The 17,561-nt window shown below is 39.2% G+C and overlaps 1 protein-coding gene across 1 annotated transcript in view; it reads left to right on the top strand.

Annotated features, from left to right (window-relative positions):
- PLPPR5 (phospholipid phosphatase related 5) overlaps positions 1–3,869 on the top strand; it is a 45,160-nt gene extending 41,291 nt beyond the window's left edge. The window contains 1 exon segment of the mRNA XM_075760014.1: positions 1,678–3,869. Coding sequence (XP_075616129.1) covers positions 1,678–1,710 — 33 coding nt within the window. The 3' untranslated portion in view covers positions 1,711–3,869.
- Positions 3,870–17,561: the final 13,692 nt, after the last annotated feature.

The raw sequence follows: 17,561 nt of genomic DNA, 5'->3' as shown, positions 1-17,561 counted from the left end.
AAATCTAACTTTGCTTTTTTTCTGCAGAATCAAAATCTGGAAACAATGACATTTTCTAATATTATTTACTGAAAACACTTTCACAGAAAGTTGCACACTAATTCTTTTTTTTTCCTAATACTTTTTAAAAAAATCTGCTAGCTATGGTTTAATCATTGTTATTTATTTAAAATATATTCTATTTTGGAGAAGAATGTACATAGATGCTTGCTATTTACTGGTGTTCTTTTATGAAAGCTGTCATAAAATTCAGCAAGAACATTGCTAGAGCTAAAATGCATATTATAGGGGAGGAGAAAGAGAGCTCCTCCTCCTGGACACAGTACAGTTATGGCACAGTGAGAAAGGGACCAAAGCTGCCAGCCTTCTTTGGAGACAAGGGAGTAAGAGGCAGCTCTCCTATGCTCCCACTCAGGGTACTTCTAAATTCCTTTCTGCAATGTGAAAATCAAAGATGCCTGCCTGCCGCCCCCTGCACAGACTGACAGACAAATATCCATGCAGTTTAAAGAACTGAGAAACAGAAAATTGTGTGGTAGCCACTGTTTCTCTCCAGCACTTTCTATGGTGCGTGATAAGGGATTTCCTGATAGACTTAGTACAACTTCACTTAAGCAAAAAAAGGGAGATCTATCCTTCTGTCCATGAGTTAGTTACATCCCCTCCTCTTCAGCTTATGCCTCCTCTCTTCTGACTTTGGTCTGCTCCAGGAGGGGAGGTGATGGGAGAAATCCACAGTGCTTTGCATGGTATTACTTCCCTGTGTGCATTTTCGTGCTGGGGAACAAACACGTGGCTTAACATCACGATTCCCTTTATTAATTTTACACATTGCATGTTTTTATTGTATCTGACTTTACACAGTCAAGGGTACTGTGTGCTTAAAGGGAACGTGCAGTTCCTTTGGATCCTGCACATCACTGTGCAGTTGAGTCTTCACCTACCAAATGTTTGCAGAGGCACTTGCTTAGGTTAGAGCATGAAAGAGTAACAAAGCTCTGTGGGATGCTGCAGTTTTACTGTGTAGAGTCACACGTAGTATATTCACATTCTGATAGACGTCTTTGTGTTCGGAAGAATCATCCCATTGAAGGAAAGAAGAGAACAAATGAAGAGGAAACTGTAGTGATTCTGAAAAAGAAATCTCGAATATGAGTTCTCAATTGCTGAATTCAATTCTGTTGTAGCATTTCGCTACTTGATTCTGTGCCATTGAGCTCATGGGGAGCAATTAATCTTTAAAAAAATTGCAACATTAAAAATGTTGTTAATGCTGAAATAGAATATTATAATCTGTCAGAAACTGTCATTTTAATTTCTAGGAATTTTGCTTTAAATTATGAATAAGGTAGCAATAAAAGTACAGCTGACTCAATTATTTACATATACTTAATTTTAAAAACCCCATCTAAAACTAAAATGTTGCAGAACCATCACACCTAATTACTTTGTTCAGCATACTTACGTATCCAGTCTTTCAGCGGTTAACAAAGAATTGCTATGGGAGTGAGTGAGAGCGCTGCAGTGAAAACCACTTTTATTTACATCATCCTGCAATAGTCTCCAAGCATAAGGCTGTCCCTAAAGCACAAGAGGCAAAGATTTTCACAATGGCGACTGATGTCTGTCTGTGTGGTTTCTGGGTTTTTATCTCTTTGTTTCTCCTTTAACTCGTAGAACCACATCACGGCCTTTGCAGAAGTCACATGATGTTGATGCTGATGTGTATTCCCTCCATTGGACTTCATCTCTTTTCACAGCCCCCACACGATAATTGCAGTGTATCAAAAATAAGAAATTTTTAGAAGTCCTATTTCTGACTTGATTTTTACATCATTAAAATGATACCAACATTTTGAAGAATTCTTAAATATTAGAACGTCACTTTACTTTCTAGCAAAAATATTAACTGTTTACTTTTTGATGGAATGGGACAAACTGAGCACTAACTATATTTATCTGACAATACCCTCTATTTTGGCTTCTCATTGTTTTTAACGGTTCATGTACCTATTCCAACAGTACTTCATATTTTGATTTGACTTTGATTTTTAAAATCTACATTTTTAATTCAGCATGAACTTGTTTCCATTTGAGGCGATTTTAGTGTATAAAAAAATAGACAAATATTATGTTCTGTATGAAAATGCTGTTTGCACATTGTATTACGCTGTATTCCATGTAAGATATCATTCAAACAGTATGTTACATGTAAGACTGGTGCTTCTGCTTTTGAAGAGAAAAAAATGCCAATTTTTACTGTAATAAGTATTGTATCATAATTAAAAGTTTATTTATTTGGATATTTTCATGACATAATTGTAGTTGAATTGTTGTTTTGTAGTTCTTGAATGTCTTGGATGATATATATGTATCTAGGTTAAAAGAAATGAAAATAATATAGGAAGTTTGATTATTGCTATATTCTTTATTACTAATGATATCCCATGAAATGTTAAGGGCTCCATTCTTAGCTCAGCATATCTGATGGGAAGCCGTGCTGTCGTTTAAAAAATTATTCGAGGAAGCCTGCATCTTGTCATATTTGTTGTACCCTGATATTATGCTGGGAGAATGGATGCTAACATAAGAAGAGGGTCACTGGCTTAGTGAGAAAAATGCGCATGAGTTTCTGCTCTCTATTTTCATGTTGGAGCACTCATGGAAGAAACAAAATGGCTTCATTAATTTCTTCAGTCTAAATGACCAGGACAGGCAGACTTTCTCTTTACAAAGCTTTCTATTTCTGTGTTGCAGGGCCATATTCTTGCAAAAAAGTCCTCTGTCAGTCTGTGTGATGTTGACAAATAGATTTTTCTTCAACATCAGGCATTGTTGCCATATCCCTATTATCGCTGTGAATAATCAAATTGAACTCCCCTTCAACAGACAGCCTCACTGACTATACGTAGTGAAGGTGTCCTGTAAAAATTAAGCTCGAAATGGATCTGAATATTGTAGATGCTGAAGGTGCTCTTAACAGCTGCCGGAAAGTTTTCCTCTGGCAACAGCTGATACAGCGCTAGCACTATAGACACATAGAGAATAGTAATGTTCAGTGCAGGCTGTTGAACATTTCTAGGCCTTAAATTTTCCATAATTCAGTGTATTTCCCGTGCATTAATCATTGTTAGAAGATGTTTGAAGCATAAGGCTGTAGAATCAGGTATATATTTTCTATGATGAATTTTAATGCATTCCCACATAGTCATCCAGGTAACACCAGCTTTTTACTTTTTGTTTTAACCTCTTCTTTCACTAAAGTACGACTACCTAAATAGTGCTTGGCAAACAGGGCAAGGCCAAGTCATCTTTGAGTGCAATAGAGTATATCTCGTGAAGTCATTGTGCTAAGCTGAGAATTACAGAATAAAGAAACACATCAGTGGTGAGAGAAGTCCTAGAATAGAGCCCTTAGCTACAACAATGTTACTTAGGTAATTAAAAATCCACCTTTATTAGACTATCAATTGTGTTTACAAAATTGTAGTAGGTGCAAAGTTTGTATCACGGTGTTAGGCACACTTACCCTTCTCTCAGTCTAGCTATTTAGGGTCCAAGGTACTAATGATTTCTCTGTGTGCAGATTTAAATGAAATCTTCACTCATTTTTGCATGGTAGCAAACCTACATCTTTTAATATCTGATTTATAAGATTACCAACAGATTCTTTTATGTTAAAAGAGATTACTCTTTCAGTGTACTGTATATCATCAGCTTGTAACTGGTCTCTTTCTCTCTCAGGATCTTTCCCAGTCAAATATTTGGGTTAAATTTATCATATTATCTCTGTGAACCAGCAGTGAGAAAACAAAAAGAGAGACACTCTGCTGTATAATGTATTTTTAAATAAAATAATTTTTCATTCACATGTAGTGTATTTTTTAATATATCTGCTCTAGATATATTTTGTTTGATAGTATGCATATAATGAAATGATGATTTTAAGCCAATTGCATTTGGTGATACATTTTCACAATTAACCAGGAATCCTCACAGTTAACTACCTTTCCTTAGAGGTGGTTCTGATGAAATTGAAAAACAGGAGAGGAAAAGCAGTATTGCAGAAAAGTCCACAGACTGTTGGTGAAAGAGTCTCCCCAAGATGTGGACCAGCCAAGCTCCAGACCCTGCTTTGATTTTTTCAGAAGTGGCAAGAATTTACCTCTGCTATACCTGTACTTCTCTATTGCTCTGGAGCTTGGGCCTTTGATCTTCCATTCTGGATGCGAAAAAGCTTTTAGTAGGAACAGTTTGCCAAAACACACATAGCTGGCATTTTCTGACTAAAATGGCTTTTTGGTGGTTGCTTTTAAAAAAATCAGGGTGAGGAGCCTATGACAAACAAGGATCGTCCCTCATTCAGGGAATATTCTAGTACAGAGTGGTTCCTAATAAAAACACTGGTTGAACCATTTCAGTGGTTTTGAATGCAGCTGGTTTTATGATTCTTGTGGACCTTTTCTGTGTGTACTTCAGTGTAACAGCTCCACTCTATTTATAAATGAGATGTTTAAGAAGCATCTCTAATGCTATATGCTGCTGTGTTCCTAAAAATGGAATTCATAAGGCATATGGGGACACCAGCTGGGCTCGTATCCATGCCATTTTAGATTCCCTTATATGTATTCTGCTGTTTGTTCATAATCATGAACTGCATAAGACATACGGCGATAGCATCTGGGCTCACGTCTCTTCAGCTTTTAAAAATGTTCCTTTTAACAATATGTATTAAAAGAGGATAATGTTGGTTTTTTTCAGCTGCAATTTTCTTTGCTGTTTGCTGTTGCCTTCTAATTTTGTTGCTGTCCAAGATAATAGTGAATGTGATAGTCAATTTGCACGTTATGTTAGCAGGGAGCTTTTTATACTCTTCTGAAGTCTAATTTTGGTATTTCTGAGGCTTGCCATGCAGAAAGCAGAGTGCACTACATTTTAGGAACAGATAACCTGAGTCTGTTTTGATCAGATACATCCCTGGCCATCTGCATAGCCTTGGCCTTGGGGACACTCAGGAGCATTTGCAGGTGGAAGGGCAAGCAGACCTCCAGACCTCTCAGCCCTGCAGCACCTCCATCCAAGGCACACCAAGAGCGTTTTCACCAGGCTCTGCCTCTGACAGCTGACTTGACCCCAACACACCAGACTTACCTGCTGTACACCAGCACTTTTCAACTCCCCTCAAGTACCTTTGAGAAACTGGACAGATCAGGCAAGTTACCACGCCCTCACCCCAAAACGTACTACAAGCATGACTGCGGCTGGAGCTAGCGTGGACAAGTGGAATGCCAAATGAATGAGGACCCATCATGGCTTTGGCTTTTGGCCTTCTCCTCCACTTTCTAGGCCTTTTGGTTTTCAGGGGCTTCCACAAAGGAAAGTAAAGGAAAGTTTCACAGTCTCTCTGCCCGTTTGAGTCTCTGCTGTACGCCCAGGATTGTGCAAGCTTTACTCTTGCTATTGGCCACCAGGGACTTTCCATTAAAACACAGTGTTGCCTTTTTGTCATCCTCTCCTGGCTGGAAAAGGATGGCTGGAAAAGCTCCTTAGGGTTTCTGGGCTTGACCTAACATTCTGGAAAGAGTAAACTGTGAACACCTCAGAAATACTATCAGAGTGGGACTTGGAAACCCGAGTGTGACTGTGGTAAGCTTGGTTGTTTCCTCAGCACTCACTGAGTTGCAATGCCAAGGTACGACTCTAACAGGTTTTCTTTTGATACTAAACTGCCTATATTTGCCTCATCATGAAGCCCCACTCCACTTCCAACACGGGATTAGGTACTTGGTCCACTGCTCGATACTGGAGCTTGTTCTCTTTCTGTAGAGAGTGCTAGGAAGCGCAGCATATCCTATATGAAACCTGTCCCCAGTGTCTGATGAACAGTATCCCAGACAAGTTGGTGGTAAGATAGCTGTCATTAAAGCTGGCTTCAAAGATACTTAGCTCCCACTTGCCTAAAAAGATACCATGATCCAGGCATGTTTGATGATCACTCCAGCTGGAAGCAATGTAACCGGCTAGTGCCCTGGCTCCATCTACTTTCTTTCTGAAGATGATGGTGACATCCAATTCTCTGCCTATCATGTCCCTGAACTCAATTTCTTCCATTCCAGTTGTCAGCTGTTATCTCACTACATTCTGCTGTGAGATGTGATATTCATGAGGCATAAGGGGAGAGCAACTATATTCATCGGCAGACCATTTTAGATACCCTTACAAGTCTTCTGCTCTTGATCTGTTATCACTAGCTGTGTAAAACACATGGAAGTTAATCTAACTGAATTAGGACGATTTATTCTGAATAAAAGTATGCACCCATAGCTTTTATATGATTCTAACTAATCCACAGCAAGCCTCTAGCTAATTCAGATAAACTGTCCTGAATTGTCCCCTGTGTGGACAAGTCCTAAGCCTTTTTGTTTCCCAGAGGAGCTCTACTGTTGTAATACCTTTCCCTAGTGACTACAGTCAGAGCAGTGTGCAGCAGCCAGCTTCCTGAAGTGATCACATCAGCAGAATAATCATCTCTAAATTATGCACCTGCTGGTGGCTTCATTAGTGGACTGGGTGCGGAGGGCTACTCTTGTGCTCTGAAAGTGATTAAGAATGGGCACAATGGTCATCTCCAGCTGTGAAATTACTGAATCATAAAATAAGGGCTTCAGTAAAAACCCCAGTAAAGGGTTTGAGTCCCCAAAACCAAATTCTTTGCACTAGTGTTCTCATCTGGCAATGTTCAGATCTAAATAAATAATTAAATGTAAGAAACGAAACCCTTTTTCTGACAAATCTCTTCCTAAATAACAATGTTATACCTAAATACATACTCTCTGCAGCTACAGGGAACTTGTAACCTTGCCGGCAATTTTTAATGTGTTTCTGAATGTGAGATCCTTGAGTTGTGAATTCCCAGGATTGGTCTGAAGTAGGCAAATAACCCTAAAAAAGAGAGTAAACATGTCTACAACTGTAAAAGAAAACTAAAGAGCTACAAAATGTGAAAGTGATGAATTTCAGAAACAGGGAAAACACCTTCTTCGTTAGCAAATGTGCCTATATGAGGTAGATTTGCTGTATTTTTCTGACTTAAAATATCAATACTTTAGCGGATGGCATTTCTGCATTTTTGAAACACTGCAGTAGAAGAGAACTGCTGCCCTTAGTCTGCTGTTTCTGCTAAGAAATCATCTGCTGTTTCATCCTCTTTTGCTACTGTTGCTTAAGGAAGCAGCTACTGTTCCTTCCTTAGCAACCTCTATTTATACAGTAGCAACTGACAACTTAAAGATATTCTATTCAAATACTCTAAAAATAAGTCCGATGTGATAAGAATGAAGTGCTTATTTAGGAAAACAAAAGAAAAACCCCTTTGGCTCTCGTTGAAGACAGGAGACGAAGCTAATCCTAGTAGGAAACATGAAGGATAAAACAAGACCCTTGCCTTTTGGCAATACCTTGCATTGTTGTCAAGGCAAGGTGATAGATCTTTTTTGAGATTAATACCCGTTTGGGGTTTTTGGGGTTTTTTTTTGAGCAATTAGAGAAAACATTATAAGGATGCAGTCTTGGAGCATAAAGTCTTCCAGAGAGAAACAGAGAATGTCCTTGTTTTTATATTATATTTATTCTATGGAGTCATACTCAAAGACAGTGAACACCAGCACAGAAGAGGGGGAATATAAAGACTAAACAAACTAAATATTGTTAATGGAGGGTAAGAGTTTTCCCACGCTGAGTCTTTTTAGGAAAGAAACCAAGTGAGTGGGGACTTGATGTCAGCCGATTATGTGACAGAATTCTGTCATCCTGGGCCTCCTATGGGAATGTTGCCTGCTTATAATGTATATATTTCAGTCAATTACCATTTTGCTTAGAAGAATGGATAATCATGAGATGTTTGATCTTTAGTTCTTTGTCAGATTAAGAGAAGTCGTTACTCCCATGGCATTGGACACTATGCTGCTGCTTTTTATTTGCTGCCTGATGACCTGCCTTCCCTGCATATTTAAGGTAAAAGGCTGTATTCTGCATTTTTGAATGAATAAAATGGAATTTTTCTTCAGGAATCTAGTGATCTGCATGTAGAGGTCAAGAAAATTTCTCTCGTGGATGTAATTTCTTTTGAAAATTTGGATTGTAAACTGAATTCTACCTGTATACTGCTATAAACCCTAAAAGCTTCTCATGGTTGAAGGGAAGAGTCACTTCTACAGGTTCAATGGAAGAGCCAGCTTCTACAAGTCTTGAGCACTGTGGTGGGAGATACCGCAAGGGTTTGGTCACCTACAAGCCTCTTTATGATCTGCTTCATCTCAAGTGTGTGATTTGATTTTCAAACGTACCACTCACTTCACTATGGTTGTGGTTCCAGCTGGAAGGAAGATTGCTGAGAAACATACATGTCAACCCCAAAGAAAACAGTACTAAAACTTTCCTCTTCATCCTCACTGGCCTTTAGTATACCTGCTCCTTTTGTTACATGGCTCTGTGTTCTGTCGTCATTGCTTTTTCACTCTGCTTCTGGCATTTGTCTTTCTCATTAGATGTTACATATTGCTGCGTCACATTGTGTAGTAACGAGCAAGTGTAGTTGGACTTAGGCCTTTTCCAACATAAAATGGATTTTTCAGGTGCAGATATGAATATGAAAGTAAAAAAATGTGGTGAGGTATCAATTATTTTAATGGGAGTAGAGCAACAGCAGAAAATGAGAATTGTTTCAGAAAAAAATGGAGGGGTAAGGAAAATTTTATAACGAATGTGAGTGAGATAATCTAAGCTAAAGGTTTAAATCTGAGTACAAGTGGAATTTCAAAGGATATGATGTGCAATAACTTTATAGACAGTGGATGAGAATTTCCTATACACCTGGTAAAGCAAACAGATCATACTAGATTAATTCATGACATTGCAGATACTACAGATAGTGGTCTACAGTCATGTTTACAGGCACAAATATAGCCTGAGTATGTGACAAGTCACAAACTAATGGAAAAGCAAAGATGTGCAAGGCTGTGTGTATCATGCCTTCTGCCATATTGCAGAAAAGAAGATTGGTCAAGAAAGGACTAGATACTGCTCTTGTCTATTCTGGTTTGTGTAACTCTGGGTGGGAGTCAGGGGACTTGTTCCAGTTTTAAACAGGAGACATAGTGGAGGGTGGGAGGGGTGGTTTTGCATCTTCTTATCATTTACAAATCAGACCATATGTTGTTAATTCTTTCAAATACATGTGATATTTGCGAGCAGCACTCCTGATATGACAAGTGGCCCTTTCCAAAGCAAGCTTCTTGTGTGTTGCTACTTGAAGAAAATCACCAAAAAATATGTATGGCAGACAATAAGAAAATCCTGATCATCATCACTGCCCTTCAGCCACCTTGTGTCTCCTGCTTTGAGAAGTCCCCTTTCTGAAACTCATACCCCACCCTAATCAGGCTTTGAATTAGACCTTAGATATAGGCTACCTGATGTGAATCCAGTACCTCCTCTCCTGCACATCTCTGCTCTTTCCCTGCACTCACAGACCATTAGCAAGGCTTCAAACACAGCTTTTGCATTAGCTGAGGAGGACACAGGAGAGCTGCAGCTTCCCCTGTCACTGCTGTTCTGCAGGCAGAGCTGAGATACACAGCCATGCTCCCTTCTACTAGAGTAAAAGGATACCAAATGTCTTTGGCAGGACAACATGCTGTGGGAAAATGGGCCCATGGGCTTAGTTGCTGATGAGTATTTGTATATTTGTGTTGTGACATTGGTATCGTTCTTCCTGACAGACTTAGTTGTAACAGGAGGCTGCAAGCTTGCGTAGATCGGTGGTTAGCCCTGGAACAGGGAAAGGCTCTTTCACCTGCCAGATGGAGACTGGAATTATCATGTGAATTTATCAGCTGTGTCTCCCAGAAGCTTTAAGATGTCCTGGCATAGCCCTTTTCCAGGACAGTATGTTATCAGAGTAGACTTTCAGTTCATCATTTCTTAATCCTTGAGTATGAGATAGAGGTGATTTCCATTCATTCTCTGTAACAGATGCCGTCTTTTTTTTTGTATGCCAGTTTCTTATTCTTGATTACTTTTTGAACTTACTCACTGTTCCATATTGGTCTTTTATTGCTCTTATTACCAGATGGCATAAAGAGCTTTGCAGCATACATTAGTCTAGCTTAAAAAACTTTCCATTTCCCTTCAGTGCCATTCCTCTCTGATGAGTTTTACACTTTAGCAGTGTTTAAGCATGTAATCTTCCTCATTGGTTGGTGTTGGTTTGCAGTTTAGCATTTGGCTTAGAATGTATTATAGACAAGTAGATAGCTTTGCCTTGCACTTTTCAACACCTAGGCCCCTGTCTCCCTGTGGCAGTGGTGTAACTATGGCATTCTGCCAGTTCATGCATTCTTGGACATGCGCACTGGTTTCAGGGCAGAGGTATGGGCAAGGAGAAATGTGAGACTTTTCAAAAGCAGGGAGAGACCTCCTGATCTGGGCAGTGGTGTCCTCGTGGCTCTCCTAGCACAGTCACTCAGAAGACTGAGGAAGCTTTGTCACAGGCAGGTGTGGTCCCTTTGGAGCCCTGCTCTCATGTTCAGTGCTATTGTCACAGTAACAGCTGTATTTTGCTGTTTTACCCATACACTTCTGTTTCTGCGTCAGCACGGTCAAAGTGGATTAAATAATGCCAGAAACACACAGGCTCCCTGACACTTTTTAATTTTCTGTTGTCTGCCTCTTCATACAAACATGCAACGTGCTGATATGTCAGTGCAAGTATCACCTCATCTGTTTTCACATCCATCCTTGAGATACAACTGACCATGTTTTTATGAAGGAAGAAATACAATATTGACTCTCTTGCCTCATCTTCCTTCCTCTAGTGACTCCCCCACTACTGTTAGTCCCTTTGACTTTGATTCTATTTTAACAAAGACCAATACACAGCAGAAGTAGCACTGTGTATGACTGTATTTGCTTTCTTACTACATATCTGGCTATGAGTGTGATGTGAATTATATCTATTAGACTGTAGATTCTTTGCAGTATGAATTGTCTGTATCTGGGTATGCAAGGCACCTCATCAAATGGAGCTTTCATCCCAAATGGGACCTTTAAATGTCATCCGTATTCTTCTATAGACACTTTTATATGTCTAGGAGACACTTGGGATCCCACTGCTGAGCACAGTATCTGCAGACCTGAAACGGTGGACATAGCACTAAGGTGCTCCATCCAGCCTGTGAACATGAAAGTACAGGCCAGGATATATGAGAATCTTTTATGCTGCTGAACTGTGCTGCTGCTGACTTAAAATTGAGATTACTGTGAAAGGGGGAAGGCATGAAAACAAGGAAAGAGAAAAACATTTAGCTAAAGATTTAAAGACCTATTTAGATACTAAGATTCTGAAGCAGAAAAGTTGCTTCCTGAAAGCACATCAGATCAAAAATTACCAAAAAAAAATCTCCACCAAAAAGGGAGCTTTCCAAGTATTTTGTTGAAAAAAACATCTAAACACAAAGAGATGCAAATAGATTTCTGCCTGTTTTCTGAGATTAAGCCTTTTGTTGTGCCATCCTATACAGGAAATTGCAGTCTATGATCAGTGTACAAAAGTATAAATTGACTATATTTACAGACTATATTTATGTAACAGGGATTTGTTTTCTGACCTGCTGTTCCCTGAATGGAGCTCATCATGATCACTATGCGCAATCAAGTGGAGTTTTGCTGAATATGGGTGTGCAGCCAGGACTTCTGATATCAGCTAGATAAAAATCAACTTAGAGGCTGGAGGTGATGACTACTGAATCTGTCATTCACTGATTCCCCTGTCACACACCCATGCTCCTACAAAGAGAGATTATAACCAAATCACTCAATTTACTACCTTAGCAATAGAAACTGCCACTGTTGGTAATAGCATTAGAGTTTCTAATTACAGCAGTTGAGAGGCTTCTAGATAAATGAACAGGCAATTTAGATGCAGTTTGCCTCCAGGTATCACAATCCTGATGTTTCTTGCTGCTCATTTATTTCTAGAGAGGACTAGGAGAAGGATTTGTCAGGCAGAGGCTGAGAGGACATGAGGAAAGTAGTTCTACAGCTGTGTGAGTGCTAACACAGCATTCTGAGTAATGATATAGGGCTCCATTTATCAGATAAGGTACTCTGCCTTACAGGACTTTGTAGCTATGAGAAGGTGCTACAGGAGGATTCACACTTGTCATCTATTAAAGCAATTGGTCATTGTGGTATCTAGAAGCAAAATCATGGTAAAAGACCTTTTTTTTCATCCTAGTATAGTTAGCTGTTCCCTGCTACACCTGCCCAGCACATGGATATTTCTGAAGCGCTTGGGAGACTCCAGAGAAGGGAAAGTTCTGTTTGAAGGAACTGAGGGAGTTTTAAAATTTTTTCTCTGTAATAGTTATGCATCTTCTAGTACCTTGCCTCAGTTAGCCTAAAGAACCACAGCCTGGGGAGTGAAAGCGCAAGATCCTGCCAATGGAAGACCTTGGCTTGAGCTGGCAGACAAGTAAACCCTTGGGAATCAGTGGGACACAGTAAAAATTACTGGAGACACATTGAATTTTCCTGAAACTTTAAAAAATAATGCATTTCTCCTTTCTGTTGAGCTACTAGGTACTCCTGTGGCAAAGACTAAACATAGAGGAAATACTTTTTTCCTCAAATTTCCTCAAAACAAAAATACTATTTAATAGTTGGTTTATTTTCCTGTGTTCTTATTTCTTTCACCAGACACAATCCTAAAACAATTGAAGAAACTCTCGAATATATGCTTGCTTATAGGATGCCTAGACAGATGTATAAAAATGGCAGGTGATTTTGGCTTGCTGGATGTTGACCAATGTGCTCACCCAAATAATTAGAACACATTGCAGTTTCACTAGTTTTTCAGCCAAAACAGCCAATTTGATTGGTATGCATTAGTTTTGATATAAAAGGGCCTGGTCCCTTGGCTGGTCTTCCATGACTCTAATTAAAAACTGCTCATCGCCCTGGGGAATCCACTCCTCAGGAAACTTGCTCTTTTGAGCAGCAAAGAAGCAGCTGTTAGAAGTGAGCATTGCTCTTGTTTCCATGTCTCTGTTCTCCTGGTCTTCATGTTCTAGCTAGTATCAAAGAAGCAGGATGTTTCAGGCAACACCAAAAATAAGATCTGAACCCATCTTTCTCTTCCCCTATTCTTCAACAATGGTATTGTAAAGGTCACCTTTGATGCATATATAAGTTTGTAGCTATGTCTTATTTCCTTTTCTAAATGAAGTTTAGTCTGAATTGTAGTCCAGGATCTTAGCCATTTTGATAAGAATATCTGTAGTATATTTTGTATTCTGGCTAACCTCCGAGTATATTCTGCCTGGCTTAATTTACTCATTGCCACCAACAGACTGATAAAGTTTTCACTCCCTGTTCTTCAATTTGGTAGGGTGTTGCCGTGCAACACTAAAACAGCCAATCCAAGGTAGTCACTGGGCAAAAATGGCAGTGGCTGTCCTGGGGCCAGGCACTCAACACCCAGGGATGCAGTGCTGGGCAGTGCTCTGGGCTTGCTGGCTTAGGGGATATTGTTACCAAGGTCCTTAGACAACTTTCACCAGAATGATAGATGCATCAACTGTGTCCAGACTGTTTTTGAGCATGAAATTTGCCTCGTGTTTACCTTGTTTGGAAACGCTTTCATGATCCATGAAGGAGAACCGTGAGGAGAAATATTACAAGGAATGCTCCATCTGTGGGCAAGGAGATCCACAAATTCATTTTGAAAGGCAGCTTGCAGTTTACTATGTTTCATATTTGCATATTCTGTAGCCTACTTAGCAGTGCCTTTCAGGGTTCAGTTGAAGTCTGTGGCAGAGATTGGTGTCTCAGATTTCTCACACCTTGCTATCTGTCTTACTATAGAAAATAGAATTAACTGAAGGATAGCAAAATAAATACATGAAACATACTATTGTGAAGTGTGAAAGCACAAGAGAAGAGACAGCGAGTACAGAGTTGGGAATATGGAAAGTGGGTTTTAAGCAGGACTTTCAGTCTGGAAAGCAGTGAACAGAAGAATTAGTAGCCTGTGCTATGAAAGTCATTCTTCATAGAAAAATCACATTCTAATTTGTATTTTGTATGGAGTTGTTCTTTATTATTTTGTAAACTCAAAGAAGTTTTCTAAATGCTCATTAAAAGTTATGTTACTTCTATAATTTTATTTGATAGCTAATTTTATACTGATGGATCTCTTTTTTTATTACTGTATTCTTGTATTTAGGCCTGAACAGATGCTAGTAGAGCTATCTTAGTGGAACTAGCTAAGTAGAGCTCCAGCTTACTTGGGCTTTTGTGAACTGTTGGTAGTAATTTTACCTTTCTGTGTCCTGGGCCAAAATTTTCAAATTCATTCTAACTTTCAAATGCTAGTTTTTTTTCAAAGGTGTTAACTGCCCACATCTACATAAATATGCTTATGTCTGGATGAAGCAGTCTAATATTAGGCTGAACACTTGGATTTGGGCTTAATGTACTGGCAGTTATGAGCTGATGCTGGAATGACCCTGCAAGTGTCAGCTTGAAAGTCTTATTTTTTTGGCTCTATGCAGAGAAAGATGATTGCATAGGATGCTGAGCTGTGGAAGTACGTTACTGTGGGACAGACTGAGCAAAAGCCTTCCAGACAAGCTGAGGAGTTCAACTTGAGATTCTGGATTTGTCTCAAGCTCTTGATGAGCTCATTGGACACAGCTAGCAGGGACTGAAAGCAATGAGTGCCTCATCAGTGACTTAGTGGGGGCAGAGGCGGCCCAAACAGTCCGTGCAGAATGGATTAGCCTGGAAAGACTCCCAGGAATGAAAAGTATAAAAGCAGAGATTAAACCTCATTCCAGCAGGGTGGTGGAAAAGGCAGGCCGTGAGTTCACCCTTCTAGAGTGTGCCCTGAGCACGGGCACAGCAAGAAGTGCTCTCCCCTATGGAGTGGCCTTGCTTCTTCCTGCTGGGGCATTTGTGCTGGCTGCGCTGCCGGTACTGCCCCACCAGCCTCTTAGGCTGTAAAATAGTCTCCACAGGAGGCAATTTCTTTGGGCCACGAAAAGGTGCTTATATACCATAGCTGAGGGATTGGCTAAGGAATCCGTAGATAGCAAATGTCAAATGTTTTAGCTTGCAGTGGGAGTTCAGTGGATTAACTTCTGAGTGCCTTTGAAAAGTACAGTTTGTGCTATTAATTTGAGAATTTTAAGTGGCAAATTTATGGATGCTGACGAGCCCTTTCTTGAAATCATAGTTTCTGGATTTTTAAAATCTATTAAGCCCCAGATTGGAATATTGCTTCTGAAGCAAAGAAATCTTCATTTTGCCTCTGCTGTGTACTGACAGATTTCCCACGCTTACAAGGCAGCAGGAAAGAGCTATGCAAAGTTCAACCTGGGAAACCAAGTTCTGCAGCATACAGCCATCATGTATTTGGCAGGTGTTCTTAGTAATATTTCTGCCCCTACTTGTCTTTGAATAAACTAGAAAGAAAACAGCAGAAGGCTTAATTTCCCAATACCTCTGATGTTGACTTAAAACTTCCAGTTTAGACAAGCATCTTTTGGAAGGAGGAGAGAAGAGAGAAGAAAAAGTTTAGAAAGTTGAATTGTAGTTTGGCATGTAGGCTGAGGGCTGGAGGTTTTGTTTCTTTAACGTAGGTTATCTGTGGAAACCTGGGCAAGTCACTGGGAAGTGAAAGCCTGTGACTCATCCCATAGCTAGTGAGCAGGCATCTCAGAGGAGTTACTGGAGGATGGATGGCTCTTCAGAGGGCAGAGAGCCCTTTGAGCTTTAATTGCTCACACATTGCAGCATGGATGGTCATTGGTGTTTTCCCAGTGCCAGTTGTTTTTCTTAGTGGTGAAATAAAGCAATGACTCTTACACGCAGGGATGGTGATTTTCAGGGCCAGATTGGTAACTCACATGATACCGCTGAAAAGGTAATATTTAACCTGCTCTACAGCACAAACTGGACTCTGACCATCCTATCAGTTTCCCATGCATCCTGAGTGGTTCTCACCTGCCTTCACAATTCAGTCACGGAAAATGTTTTCCCACTATTTTTAAAATACATACTTAAATGTAATTTGGTTAAATGAGGTCCTGACCATTAGTTCTTGAGAACCATGGTTTGGTCCAGGGCAAATTTATTAAGTTACAAACTGTGGAACACACAAATTTTAAATGAAAATGCAATCAGGCATTAACTGTGAAAGCACCGATGGTTCTGCTGTAATAAATTTTTCTTTGTGCCTGCAAGCAGTCTTCTAATGGAAAAAAATATTAAATTGTGTTTATGACATATTATGGCATTTCCATCATTCCATTGCAGAGTAATACTCCCATGTTAGAGAAAAATCTGTATGCTTGCATTTAAGCATGATAATGTTTCTCTCATGTTCAACAGTTCATTTTAAAACGAAATTTTACAGCCCTTACCACCATTCATTTATAGAGCCTAGCAGGCTTTTATTAAAAATACTTTCTAATGTATTTGTGATAATTTATGTTTCTTTGTCCAAACAGTTGAACATTTTATTTAATTTAGAGAGGCCTACAATGATTAAACTATAAAAAAAACAAATCTGCAAAAGCAGAGCATCTTCTGTAATGCAGTTAATATAATGCAATTCCTTCTGAGATCAGGGGTAGATCCTATATCTATATCTCATTTTTGTCATTTTTTCAGGTAACAGATTAACCTCTATAAACTTTATTAAAATATTTTAACTACAGAGTTATTCTGGTTATGCTTTTCTGGTTTCTATGCAACCTACCCGCTCTGCTGTAATGTTGTATCAATGATACATGATATTTTTATTTTATTTGGTAATATGTGCACATTTAAAATAATGGAAGAACAGTTCTCCAGCACTCATTGATGATTCAGTGCAGTGCTCCAAAATGTACTTGCAATTCAGTTCTCTTAATATCATCTGCAGCTGTTCTAATGGTGCATTGTACATTTGCAGGCTGAGATCACTTGGAAATAAAAACAAGATTTAAAATACTTCTAAGTAGTAAATAAGCAAAGAATGATGTTCTTCCTGCTCTTTACTGCAGATGCTTTTTCCTGTTACAGGTTATTTCAGAACACCTCAGGGCCTACCTAGTAGTTTATAGATAATAATAATATCAAATTAAACTATATAGTTTTCCTCCACACATCACCTCCCTGAAACAGTCTGGTGGGTGAGGAACTGAACAGAGCATGTGGAGGTTTTGCTTTTATTGACTCCATGTCAATAAATTCTCCCTGGTACCAAATTGCTGCCAACTGAATAATTATTTTTTTGTTATTTTTACTTTTCCCCTTCAGGAGTCAGAAAACAAAATTCACTTTTTAAGGGGGATGGGAGTAGAAAGAACCTTATGTGCAAGAAATGAGATGAGGAAATTATCCTTACTCAATCATACACTTTGCACACTTTTTACAGCTATTTCCAACGTATTAGTGAGTATTCATGTTAATGGTTATTGCTGACACTTGTGAGTACTGTGTACTGTTCATAACCA

The sequence above is a fragment of the Balearica regulorum genome, chromosome 8 (assembly GCF_011004875.1).
Source record: "Balearica regulorum gibbericeps isolate bBalReg1 chromosome 8, bBalReg1.pri, whole genome shotgun sequence".
Classification (NCBI taxonomy): domain Eukaryota; kingdom Metazoa; phylum Chordata; class Aves; order Gruiformes; family Gruidae; genus Balearica; species Balearica regulorum.
This window is presented reverse-complemented; position numbering and strand designations above follow the sequence as displayed.